The 12,500-nt window shown below is 48.8% G+C and overlaps 2 protein-coding genes across 3 annotated transcripts in view; both read left to right on the top strand.

Annotated features, from left to right (window-relative positions):
- LOC117398840 (sal-like protein 2) overlaps nt 1-5,340 on the top strand; it is a 19,710-nt gene extending 14,370 nt beyond the window's left edge. For both annotated transcript variants that reach the window (XM_059012501.1, XM_033997928.3), the window contains exons 2-3: nt 478-2,933; nt 3,899-5,340. In XM_059012501.1, the coding sequence (XP_058868484.1) occupies nt 478-2,933; nt 3,899-4,480 (3,038 nt within the window). In that variant the 3' untranslated portion in view covers nt 4,481-5,340. The remainder of the gene's footprint in view (nt 1-477; nt 2,934-3,898) is intronic.
- A 6,715-nt stretch (nt 5,341-12,055) lies between these two features.
- Nucleotides 12,056-12,500, top strand: part of slc7a7 (solute carrier family 7 member 7) — a 20,579-nt gene continuing 20,134 nt past the window's right edge. The window contains exon 1 of the mRNA XM_033997960.3: nt 12,056-12,176. The gene's annotated coding sequence lies outside the window, so the exon portion shown is untranslated. The remainder of the gene's footprint in view (nt 12,177-12,500) is intronic.

The raw sequence follows: 12,500 nt of genomic DNA, 5'->3' as shown, positions 1-12,500 counted from the left end.
TCAACAAACATTATTTAGATAAGGACTCATATGCTTAATCTATGCGCCAATTGAAGTAATATGAAAAGTAGAGTTTATATTTAATAGTTACTCGACAGGGCTCCTAGTGTTGCAGGCAGCAGGATTGCAGCTGGGTGTCTTGTGATGACGTCAGCAGCAGGAAGTTCAAACAGAAGCGCAGTCTTGCGAGCAGGAACAGGATCCTGTAGTTGATGCACAGTCATGTGGAGTTACAAGACCACGAGTGCCCAATTCTTATGGGTCTCGGAAGGTGCACTCAATTACTTGAGAGGAGAAACGGCAGTTTCTAGAACAAAGTACTTGATCTCGCTCCCATTTCTTTTGGAGAGGCACAGCTTTAATGGTGTTGACTAGCAGGCACGCAGTCTTTCAGGTTGGCATGCATCTCTCACGCACACATTAGCTTGACTTTCTTAGTTATAGTCTACATAATTCTTGTTTTTTTTTTGTCTGTAGGTGACAACGCAGAGAAAGCCACTGATGACAGCAGGCCTCTGACAGAAAGCCCAGCAGTGTGTGATCAATGCTGTGCGCAATTCAACCAGCAGAGTGAACTACTACAGCATCGCAAGCACTGTCCCTCCAACCAGCAGGTCATCATCCCTGCCTGCTCCAGCAACGACCCCTCACCTTTCCCTCCAAAACAAGAGGGTCAAACAAACACCTCCCTCAATCCCAGCTCCTCCCACCCAGGCCACACCCCTTACAGCTTCAGCCCCTCCCAGCCTGGCTTCCATAAGGGGATCAGGAAAGTTCCATTCGGTGAGGCGGGGCCTATTGCCCTGCAAAAACAGAGTGGAAGAGACATGGCCTCTCCAAAATTAGGAGTTTCAGCCTTCACCAATACCCCTTCTCCTACACATCCTGGTTCTTCCACTCCAGCCTTTGATGGTATGCCTAGCCCAACTACCCCTCCCAATTTTGGGGAAGGGAAAAACTTTTTAAGCATCCCCATGATTTTGGAAGAGCTGCGGATTCTGCAACAGAGGCAAATCCACCAGATGCAAATGACAGAGCAGATATGCCGTCAGGTTTTACAGCTGGGCTCCCATAATAATTATAATAATTATCGGAATGCCAGCTTAGAATCGTCCCCAATCTATAATTCCATTCTCCATACAGAATCATCCCCGCAAATCCTTAAACCCATCAATCCGGGTTTGCTCCGATTGCTAGTCCCGAATTCCATTTACAAAACCGAAGACGGCAACCCTGGGCAAAAACCCATAGCCGCCAGCGCACCATATCTCCCCAAATTCGGCCCTGATCTCCAAAACCTTTCTCCCAGTTTAGGGGCCACGCTGGGCCACCTAGTGCCGACCACTTTGAGGGATTACCCAGCGTCCTTTGAGAAATCCGGAGGGGAAGACCGCCACCGTTGTCGGTTTTGTGGAAAAACGTTTGGCAGCGATTCCGCCTTGCAGATCCACTTGCGATCCCACACCGGGGAGCGCCCTTATCAGTGCACCATCTGCCTGAATCGATTCACCACCAGGGGCAATCTGAAGGTGCATTTCCACAGGCACAGGGAGCATTATCCTCATGTTTCTATGAATCCGTATCCCATGCAAGAACCCAGTGACGCCAGTAACAATAACGATAATGAGTTTGGAAGGTCATCCAGTATCCCAGGATCCTCCAGCACAGCTTCCACCCCCTCCCCCAGCTCCAATCTCATCCCCTTCCCCTTTTCCGCCCCCCACCAAAAAGTTCCCACGATCCCCCTGCCACCCAGCATGGACCTAGCCCTGCTGACGACCGCCCATTCCTTGCTGTCCCTAAATCGGCCTCCATCCAAAGCGGGAGACGGCAAACCAGACGAAAACACGCCTCCGCAATCACAGGTCCCAAAAATCTTGCCTGGTTTCGTTTTCAGCCAACTGCGGCCGTCCGGGCCATATTCGTCTTTTTCCCCTCTCCCCAAACCGTCCGAGACCTCCAAACTGCAACGCCTGGTGGAGAACTTGGATAAGCAGTCAGCCGTTCCTCAAGCTCTGAGTCTGAGTGGTGATGCCACTAACGGGCACCAGTGTACCATATGCCATCGAGTGTTAAGCTGCCCGGGTGCGTTACGGCTACATTACGCCACACATTCTGGAGAGCGGCCTTTCCGGTGCAAGGTTTGTGGCCGCGCCTTTTCCACCAAAGGGAATTTGCGTGCCCACCAGGCTACCCACAAATCCCGACCCCTGGCCCGCACCCAAAACTCCTGCCCCATATGCCAACGCAAATTCACCAACGCAGTCGTTCTCCAGCATCACATACGAATGCACCTGGGTGGGCAAATCCCCAATCTCCCTAATATTTCCACCGCACTCCCCGGGCTGTTACCAGAAGCTGGGAGGAGAATTTCGGATCAAGGAAATACAGGCCCCCAGCTGAAAATCGAGGGAGAGAGGGAGGAAGAAGAGGAAGGAGGTGACGAAGCCGGGCAACCCTCGCCAACTTCGGCCCCGGAAGGCTCCGCCACAAGCAATTCAGAAGGGTGCGCCAACTGCAAAAAAAATGGTAGCCCCTCCAAAATCGGAGGTTGCGCAAATTGCAACCCCAGGGTCCCCCACCCCGAATTGGGTGATTCTGAGATCCAGGGTTCACCTGAAAACGAGGGGGCTCCCTTTCTTGTAGAGGATTATGTGAGTCACGTCAGCCCTGGGGTGAATTTTGGCTCAGAGACCCCAGTAGGCTCTCCCTACCCACCCACGCCAGGGTCCCTGGCTATCACCCCCCCTGCTAATTCGTCTCAGACCCCCAGGAAGCCCCCCCAAACAGGTCGACAGCACCTGTGCCTGTCCTGCAACAAGACGTTCTCCTCCGCCAGTGCACTGCAGATCCACGATCGGATTCACACGGGAGAGAAACCGTACAGCTGCGCAGTGTGCGGGAGAGCATTCACTACCAAGGGCAACCTGAAGGTGAGCCTATGTGACCAGATGTCTGTATGTATCCCTGTGTGTCCTTGTGTGTGTCAGCGAGAGAGTGGTGTGTGTGGGTATGTGAGTCATATTATACCATCTAAACACTCAATAGTGTGACAATTAGAAATATATATATATATATATATATATAACACTATAAATCCCTGTATAGAACTATAGCAGCTACCCGACAAGGGGTCTATATAATGTTATTTGTCTTCAATTCAATGACAAATATTTTCATTAGAACCCTTTTCTCAGTCTCTACAATTCAATTACACACATTTCCACTAGAAGTCTTTCTCAGTGTCTTCAGTTCAGTGACACACGTTTCCACTAGAAGTCTTTCTCAGTGTCTTCAGTTCAGTGACACACGTTTCCACTGGAAGTCTTTCTCAATGTTTAAATTTGATTTCACAATCTTGTATCTCATGGTGATGTGGACTCAACCTCTGATTGGTATCCTCTGGTACAGTGCTGTTAATCCCTGATTAGTATCCTCTGGTACAGTGCTGTTAATCCCTGTTTATCCTCTGGTACAGTGCTGTTAATCCCTGATTAGTATCCTCTGGTACAGTGCTGTTAATCCCTGATTATCCTCTGGTACAGTGCTGTTAATCCCTGATTATCCTCTGGTACAGTGCTGTTAATCCCTGATTGGTATCCTCTGGTACAGTGCTGTTAATCCCTGATTGGTATCCTCTGGTACAGTGCTGTTAATCCCTGTTTATCCTCTGGTACAGTGCTGTTAATCCCTGATTGGTATCCTCTGGTACAGTGCTGTTAATCCCTGATTAATGTGGTTATTGGTTGTGCTCTAGATTGTCTTTCTCTCTGTTTTAGTAGCATGTAAGACTGGTACATGGTGGCTGGCTGTGTTGATGAAAGTGCAGGGAGGATAGATTCACAAGACCCAAATGCTTCTTCTGGTTTTTAATATTCATTCATATCTCTCTCGCCAGGTCCACATGAGCACCCACGTGTGGGGCAGCACCCCTCCTCCAGCCAGGAGAGGACGCCGGCTCTCCCTGGACCACTCCACTCTGGTCCCTCTGCTGCCTACAGACCCCCTGTCCTTCCCTGCAGCTCCCCCAGTGGTCGGGGTGAGCGGGGGAGGACCTCTGTCCTTCTGGAACCAATACACAGCCTTCCTGTCCAATACGATGGCCCCTAAGCACAAAGAGGCAGGGTTTACAGCCACTTCAGCCAATAGGATCGTCCTTCCTGCCCCAGTTGTTGCTTCTCTTGCTGCTGCTCCTCCTATCCCGCCCACTCCCCCGCCATTGGCTGCAGGTCCTCTTGTGGAAGGCGCGGGTTTGAGTTCCAGAGACACAGGATTGGCTGAGACTAACGCGGCAACCGAGACACCCCTTCCCTCAGTGGTCAGGGCTCCCGAGGGGGTTCCAGAGAAAGAGATTGGCTCTGAAAGAAGAGGTGGCGGGGAAGAGGCGGAGTCTCAAGTGGAGGAGACGCCAGTGGATATCGATACAGACAGCAAGGAGACGGTTGCTGAAGAGATTCACTCGGAGAAAGAACTGCCTTGATTTCAATTTCTCTTGGTTCTAGAACATCCTAAACAGTGGGTTCCAGGGCTGTAAAGGAACTCTAGAACATTTAGATTTTTAGATCAAGGAGAAGCAGCCAAGATGTTTGTTGTTGTTTTTTTTTTTTTCCAGAGCCAAGAGAGGCTATAGAACAAAATGTTTTTAGGGGAAAAAAATATGTAAAAAAAAAAAAATCTAGAGCATGGAATTCTAGAAAATGTATGTTGCTTTTTTAGAACAATATGACTCTAGAAAAGGTGGTTTTCTTGTGGCGAAAAGCTGTTGAAAAATAGTGTTTAAAGTCAGAGCACTGCAAAAATGTTATTTGGGGAGCAACTGGATCAATTCTGAGAAACAGGATCCTACAATTTAGGAAAAAAGACAACCATTTCTAGAAAAGATTGTTCTGGAACCCAGAAAAGGTCATTGTACAAAGACAGCTACAGACGGTTGTTGTAGAACTAAAATAATAAAAAATAATAATAATAATAATACTCTCTAGATAATAAAACTGTAGTGGAACCAATGTGCTATACTTGATATGTTCCAGAGCTAGGGGAACTCTAGAACAATGATTTCAAAAGGTTCTAGAAGTTATCAAGCTCAGATTCCTGCTGCTGTGTCGTGATCGCTGTGCAGGCAGACACCCTCACAAGGGAAGTCTCTGCTGTTACTGTTGTCTATGTTTGAAAGATGTAGGAAATACTTTAGCAAAGTAGTTACTTGTGTTATTAATTTTTGTCCTTTTTTTTAGATTAAGAAATATTAAGCAAGGCGGGGCTTGCGCTCTCCTCTTATATCAAATGTATTTTCTCATGTTCAGTGTAAAACAAAAAAAAATTAAAAATAAGTGTCAATGATCATGCTTTTTGTGTGTTTTTTTTGGGGTGGGGTGGGGGGTTTAATATTTGAAATCCACCCCTCCCCGTAACACTGTATCTAATATAAAATAAATACAGTACAAGATTGCTTGAAGTTCATGTGAGTATAAAGACCACTGCCATGGATCCTCCTCGTGGATGAGGAGTGAAGACTCCCAGTGTTGGGCAGTAACACATTACAGCAATCAGATTGCTGTCTAATAATAATAAATACATAACCTCAGTAACGTACCTGGAATAGTTCCTTTTTCAGACAGGTAGCAAAACGTGGTGACGGACAGTTCCTTTTAGTTAAATAAAAAAAGGACTACAGCAATGCACAAAATCAGAAAGCGCTTCAGCAGTGCTCGTCACACCTTACAAATCACATGATCTGTTTATTTAGCAGACGCCTTTATCCAAAGCGACTTACAGAGACTAGGGTGTGTGAACTATGCATCAGCTGCAGAGTCACTTACAACTACGTCTCACCCGAAAGACGGAGCACAAGGAGGTCAAGTAACTTGCTCAGGGTCACACAGTGAGTCAGTGGCTGAGGTGGGATTTGAACCGGGGACCTCCTGGTTACAAGCCCTTTTCTTTAACCACTGGACCTCACAGCCTATCGTCTCACAAGACAACAGCGCGAGAAAAGGGAGCGAGCAGGGTCCATAGCCGGATCTTCAAAGAATATCTCCAGCTGTAAAATGGAAACTGGGCCTGAGAAGTAACTGTAACTAGTTCAGTTTTTTTTCAACTGCTTCCTCTTAAAAGTAACTTCCCCAACACTGAGAGACATTATTATTATTATTATTATTATTATTATTATTATTATTATTATTATTATTATTATTATTATTATTTCTTTCTTAGCAGACTCCTTTATCCAGGGTGACTACAGTTGTTACAAAATATCACATTACACAATATCACCTTACAGATAAGAGCAGTTATAAAGTACAGTAAAATCAGTGGTAAATGTTTGCTTATAAAAGTAAATTCCATTCAGAGCACACACGTGTGTTCCTAGTGATGGCAATATAAAGTCACCTTTAACATTAAGGTTACATTTTTAGGGTTACCAGACGTCCCGGAAAAACGGGATTGTCCCAGTTTTCAAACCTAATTTTATGTCCCAGTCAGAAATAGTAAAATTGTTCAAGGTTTTGCTATTGCGTTCAAGTATAAAACGCTATCACTGTGCTCAGCAAGCTAACAGCAAAGTCACGCAGCACCGTTCAGAACAAAAACCCTAACTTATGCGTTATGTGTTTTTAATCATTCTGATGATGCGTATATCACATGTTTAAATGGTAATATCTGATCTATTTCTTTCTAAGAGCTGTAATAAATACACACGATGTTGAATTGTTAAGATGAGTGTGTTATTATATCGGCAGTTTCAGACTTGTTTGCGCCTGACAGGTTGAATTTGCCTCGGTGTTTTTTTTTAAGGGTGTTCTTTTTTCAATCACGTCATTGTGTGTCCCCCCCCCGGTCGTGACGGGGGTGCGCTGGGAACAGCTAATGTAATGTAATAGCCCATTTTAAATGGCTGTGGTCGCCTTTGTCTCTTCGCCGCCCGGGCGCATTGTCTCCGCCGCTTTTACTAGCTGCCGTATCCCGGACGATGCTTTGCAGTTCGCAAAATTTTCTTGACAATCGCCTTTAATCCTCCAAAACCCGATTTAAAATCTGCAAGGGGGGGAGGGGTCCTACAGCTGTCGCTAAAGCTAATGAGATGTTTATCCACGGGATCTTGGGACACAAACCATGGCAACGCGGGACTAGGTTGTGTGGTACAGAACAAAAACGACTTTTATGTTTTTTTTTTCTTTCTTTATTATAAATTATTAGTCACATTCCCACTGGAGCCTATGCAGCAGCTACACACTATCGCTGAGAGTGTAGGTCTGCACATGCAATGTCAATGCTAGACGTTTCATAAAAACAGGTTAAGTGCGTTAATATCAGCTTTTCGTCTGTTTTTATTTATTTTTTATTTTTTAATTTAGATTTAATGTTATAATAATATGATTCTAAGTGTTCGGTGGCTACTTTTAATCGTGTTGATAGGGGTCTGGGGAAACTCAGACAGACTGCTGCCTGAAGTCTCACTAGTGTCGTGTTTTATAAAGTCTAAAAACTGTCTAGTGTAATACATTTTCCCACCTATATTATAGAATCATATATGTTTGAAAAAACTACAGTTTGGAGTAAGCATGTTTTACATGGGATCGATGTAATCTATGTTATTTTCCTTTAGGCAATATACAGTTTTTAATTAAGGCTGTTTTATCAATGATAACGTTAAGTTACCATACATTACGTATGGGATATGCCTGCCCATTGGGTAATTGCTGATTTCTCTATACCAGAGCTGCCGATAGGCCCCTTCCTGATAAGATGCACTCGGTCCCGCCCACCGAGGGATTAAAACCGTCTTCCTGAGGAAGCAATTTCTGTTTTAGCATCGAACCCGTGAGGGCGACCCACGTGATCTCGCAGTTGGTGGTCGTCTTCTCTTTCAGGGAACCAGGGTTACGGTAAGTAACCTAACGTTCCTTTTCAATTCGAAGACGCCCAGCTTTTCCACGCCTCCTAGAGAGACAAGAGGTGCAGCCTGTTTTAGCGCGGTAGGACCTGAGGCCGAACGATCCCAGGAGGAGCTTACCTCCTCCATGAAGTCCGGGAAGACCGGGAACTTTTGAGGGTGAAGACGGATAGACGTGGTTCTGCCGCTGGCGTCCAGGGGACCTGCAAGAAGGCTGCAGCGCATCCCATCAGTGCTGAAACTGAGCTAGACAACGGGGGGAGCACCGAGGCTACCTCAATGCCCGGTTCTTCCTCAGCAGGAGGTTCGAGCTCCCCCCCTACCTGCATGTCAGAGGAGAAGGAGGCCCCATCCCCAGAGGCTGCTATAGAAAGCGTGTCCTCTTGCACCAGCTGGGACGCCTCATCCCATCGACCCTGATCTCCCCTGGGGGAGGGGGGTATGGCAATTGGGGCTGCAACGGAGCTGGGACTGGCCAAGAGCTCCAGGACCTGAGCCGCTTCACCCTTCTCGCCTGCGGAGATGGGGAGCGAATACGGGGGCCTGCGCATCGGGGTTGTCCAGCAGGGGGTCCTGGGACAGGTCATGGAGGAGGGGCTGTGGGGCTCCAAGAGCCGCCGATGGTCTGGCCACTGAGGATGAGGAACTTGCCTCTCCAACCTATGTTCCTTCACCCGGGGCTGAAAAGTCGCACAGATGCTGCAGGACATCTCCCTCTTGAGGGCCAAGGTGGCCTGTTGGACGCCCAAGCACCGCGCACAGAGGGTATGCTTATCCTCCTGCGGGATATTTGCATTGCAGGCCGTGCAGGGGTGGAACCCCAACTTGCCTGACATTTTTAATAATGTAATAACTGCATTAAACAAATATGCATTACATGTAGGCCTACCTTAAATTATGTTTTCTATTATTATTATTATTTATTAATCCTGAGAGTCACTTTCATCGCTGTCACTTATTAGCAGTTCATTACCCTCAAGCTCCTCCTCATCTTCCTCAGCTTCAATGGCAGTGACAGAGACCCGGCGTTTAATAGAGACCTGGGGTTTATTTACGATATTTGCCAGCAAACCCGGCGCTTATTGGAGACAGGCGATTGTTTGAGACCCGGCAATTATTTGTAGTTTTACGGTATGTCTTTCTGTCTCTCTGTTCAGAGAGAAAGATTGCAAGAAAGACTGAAGCTTCAGGAAGCGTATGTGTCTGCCTCCCTACAGCTAAAGGGAATGTAAACAAACTGGGAGGCCAACGGTGCCTGGTTTCCAATGCACAGATGTTACTACCAGTAGCTGCACAAAACTAAATCTTAATATAACTACCCTCTTCCCTTTCTGTAAACTTACAATAAAATATAATATGTCCCTTTCTTCAGCCCTGAAGGTAAACTGCTGGTGCAGTCTTTGTGGGGTTTCTTACTGGGGTACAGTTTGTATTGGGAATAAGAAACCCCAAAAAGCCAGCTGCCAGGAGATTTTGGTTCCAGTCACGCTGTTTTATCAAATTGAGAGTCTATGACACACTGCCATCTAGTGGTTTTGTTCTGCCACTGAACTGAAATACTGGATCCTTCTTTGGAGTCTTCAGTTTACTAAATTATTGTCGTTGTAGTTGCAGATGTGAACCATAAGGTGTCAGTGTAACACAACAAAAAACAAAGAAACAGACAAACCCAGATTTACAATGCCGATCTCGACAACCAAAATATTGTTTTTCTTTCTTTCTTGCTGAACTCTGTTACAATACAGTAAACTAACACAGACACCAAGGAGAAGGGATTATATTGCAGCGTCAGACTGAACAGGATTGTGGGGCTCTTGTCTGTCTGTCTGTAGTTTGAAACTCTGGAAGAATGTAGTAAACTCACAGACACCAAGAAGAAATATGTATGAAATACCTTAAAAAACATATTATGCAAAATAGAGCAGTTCTTAAAACATGCTAATATCGCGTTACTAAACAGTTCCAATAACGGTATTTTAATATGGATAAAAAAAAAACGTGTTTTAAAACAACTTATTGTTGTTTTAAAACACCCCCCCTCCCAGCAACCCCCCTCCCAGCAACCCCCCTCCCAGCACACACACACCATCCCAGCACACACACACCATCCCAGCACACACACACCATCCCAGCAACCCCCCTCCCAGCACACACACACCATCCCAGCACACCCCCCCTCCCAGCACACACACACCATCCCAGCAACCCCCCTCCCAGCACACACACACCATCCCAGCACACACACACCATCCCAGCGCACCCCCCCTCCCAGCAACCCCCCTCCCAGCACACACACACCATCCCAGCACACCCCCACTCCCAGCACACCCCCCCTCCCAGCACACACACACCATCCCAGCGCACACACACCATCCCAGCACACACACACCATCCCAGCACACACCCCCTCCCAGCACACCCCCCCCCTCCCAGCACACACACACCATCCCAGCACACACACACCATCCCAGCACACACACACCCTCCCAGCACACACACACCATCCCAGCACACACCCCCTCCCAGCACACACACACCATCCCAGCACACACACACCATCCCAGCACACATACACCATCCCAGCACACACACCCTCCCAGCACACACACACCATCCCAGCACACACACACCATCCCAGCACACCCCCCCTCCCAGCACACACACACCATCCCAGCACACCCCCCCTCCCAGCACACACACACCATCCCAGCACACACACACCATCCCAGCACACACCCCCTCCCAGCACACACACACCATCCCAGCACACACACACCATCCCAGCACACACCCCCTCCCAGCACACACACACCATCCCAGCACACACACACCATCCCAGCACACCCCCCCTCCCAGCACACACACACCATCCCAGCACACACACACACCATCCCAGCACACCCCCACTCCCAGCACACCCCCCTTCCCAGCACACACACACCATCCCAGCACACACACACCATCCCAGCACACACACACCATCCCAGCACACACACACCATCCCAGCAACCCCCCTCCCAGCACACACACACCATCCCAGCACACCCCCCCTCCCAGCACACACACACCATCCCAGCACACACACACCATCCCAGCAACCCCCCTCCCAGCACACACACACCATCCCAGCACACCCCCCCTCCCAGCACACACACACCATCCCAGCACACCCCCCCTCCCAGCACACACACCCCCTCCCAGCACACACCCCCTCCCAGCACACCCCCCCTCCCAGCACACACACACCATCCCAGCACACACACACCATCCCAGCACACATACACCATCCCAGCACACACCCCCCTCCCAGCACACACACACCATCCCAGCACACACACACCATCCCAGCACACACACACCATCCCAGCACACACCCCCTCCCAGCACACACACACCATCCCAGCACACATACACCATCCCAGCACACACACACCATCCCAGCACACACACACCATCCCAGCACACCCCCCCTCCCAGCACACACACCCCCTCCCAGCACACACCCCCTCCCAGCACACCCCCCCTCCCAGCACACACACACCATCCCAGCACACACACACCATCCCAGCACACATACACCATCCCAGCACACACCCCCCTCCCAGCACACACACCCCCTCCCAGCACACACCCCCTCCCAGCACACCCCCCCTCCCAGCACACACACACCCTCCCAGCACACACACACCATCCCAGCACACATACACCATCCCAGCACACACCCCCCTCCCAGCACACACACACCATCCCAGCACACCCCCCCTCCCAGCACACACACACCATCCCAGCACACACCCCCTCCCAGCACACACACACCATCCCAGCACACCCCCCCCCTCCCAGCACACACACACCATCCCAGCACACCCCCCCTCCCAGCACACACACACCATCCCAGCACACACCCCCTCCCAGCACACACACCCCCTCCCAGCACACCCCCCTCCCAGCACACACACCCCCTCCCAGCACACCCCCCTCCCAGCACACACACCCCCTCCCAGCACACCCCCCTCCCAGCACACACACCCCCTCCCAGCACACACACACCATCCCAGCACACCCCCCTCCCAGCACACCCCCCCTCCCAGCACACCCCCAGCCCCCGCGGCGTGTCGCTCAGTGGTTCAGCCCACAGGAGACGTTTATCACCCGTCGTCATTTTGATAAAGAACACTCATGCGTCTGAGGTAGACGACGGAATCTGAAAACAGGAATTGGGTGTTGTGAGTTCGAGTTTCGGTTTGACATTGTGTAAACGCAAAAAACTTTGCTGAAAAGGGTAAGATAACGGCATTGCTGTTTTATTTATAACACAGAAGTCTTATTTAACACACTTGCTTTTATGATATTAATACCGTTTACTGCTCGTCGAAACGTTTTTAAAATAATGTTCTTATACATTTGTGCAATTTCTTGTAAGTTCCTTATCACGTAGCTTTTATTTATTTTTTTATTAATTAATGTATTTTCACTTCACTTTGACTAACTCTGAAGTCCATTGAACCTCTTTCTGTGGTACCACTTCGTGAATCTGTCCAGTTGAGCGGAGGAGAGAGGGAAGGGGTGGGTGAAGGAGAGGAGAGGTGAGGAGAGAGGGAGAAAG

The sequence above is a fragment of the Acipenser ruthenus genome, chromosome 44 (assembly GCF_902713425.1).
Source record: "Acipenser ruthenus chromosome 44, fAciRut3.2 maternal haplotype, whole genome shotgun sequence".
Taxonomy (NCBI): domain Eukaryota; kingdom Metazoa; phylum Chordata; class Actinopteri; order Acipenseriformes; family Acipenseridae; genus Acipenser; species Acipenser ruthenus.
This window is presented reverse-complemented; position numbering and strand designations above follow the sequence as displayed.